The sequence below is a fragment of the Passer montanus genome, unplaced genomic scaffold (genome assembly GCF_014805655.1).
Source record: "Passer montanus isolate IOZ18808 unplaced genomic scaffold, ASM1480565v1 scaffold906, whole genome shotgun sequence".
Classification (NCBI taxonomy): Eukaryota; Metazoa; Chordata; class Aves; order Passeriformes; family Passeridae; genus Passer; species Passer montanus.
The window spans coordinates 2145-3095 of record NW_024374435.1 but is presented as its reverse complement, the minus strand read 5'-3'; the positions used below and the strand labels follow the sequence as shown (position 1 = coordinate 3095).

General features: G+C 66.4%; 1 protein-coding gene across 1 annotated transcript; it reads right to left on the bottom strand.

Moving 5' to 3' along the window:
* Nucleotides 1-245: 245 nt before the first annotated feature.
* LOC120495793 (potassium voltage-gated channel subfamily A member 7-like) lies at nt 246-945 on the bottom strand (the record flags this gene model as incomplete). Its single annotated transcript, XM_039695656.1, has 1 exon — nt 246-945. A coding segment is annotated over exon 1 (591 nt), but the record flags the coding sequence as incomplete, so codon positions are not given.
* Nucleotides 946-951: the final 6 nt, after the last annotated feature.

The following is a 951-nucleotide window of genomic DNA, read 5'->3' as shown; positions in this document are numbered from 1 at the left end:
TGACAATGACACCAAAGCACCAAAGATTATGAGAATGATGAGGATGGTGACAATGACACCAGAAATGATGAGGATGATGAGGATAAGGATGGTGACACCAACACCAGAGATGATGTGAGGATGATGAGGATGATGAGTAGGATGACGATGACACAGAGGATGGTGAGGATGATGAGGATGATGAGGATGATGAGTACAGTGACAACGACACAGAGGATGGTGAGGATGGTGAGGACGATGAGGATGATGAGGATGATGAGGATGATGAGTAGGATGACAACGACACAGAGGATGATGACGACGACGACGAAGACCACGCTCACCTCTCCCTCGGCGCCGGCGCGGAACTGCGGCAGCGTCTCGAGGCAGAACACCACGATGGACACCAGGATGACCAGCACGGACAGCAGGGCCACCACCCGCGCCGCCGGCGAGCTCTCGGGGTGCTCGCACAGCAGCCACGCCCGCCGCCTCAGCCCGCCCCGCGGCAGCGCCGGCGGCTCCTCCACCGAGAAGCCTTCGGCCTCGCGCAGCCGCTCCTCCGCCTCGTCGCCCAGCTGGTAGAACCTCAGCTCCTCCAGGAACACGTCCAGGGGCACGTCGGGGGGTCTCCGCAGCCGCCCCCCGCTCTGGTAGTAGTAGAGCACGGCCCCGAAGGCGCCGCGGTGGCGGTCGAAGAAGTACTCGCGGCGCTGGGGGTCGAAGAAGCGGCGGCGGCGCCGGGGGTCGCCCAGGAGGGTGTCGGGGAAGCGCCGCAGCGTCCGCACCAGGGTCTCGAAGCGCCGGCCCGCCACGTTGATGGCCACGCGCTCGCAGCAGCCCAGCGGCTCCCCCATGCCCGCGTGGGCACCCCCGGGACGGGGCACGGGCGGGGCGGAGGGCACCGAGGGCAGCCTGGGCGAGGAGCGGGCGCCCCGCGGCCCAGGGGGACACCGGCGGGGAGGCTCGGCA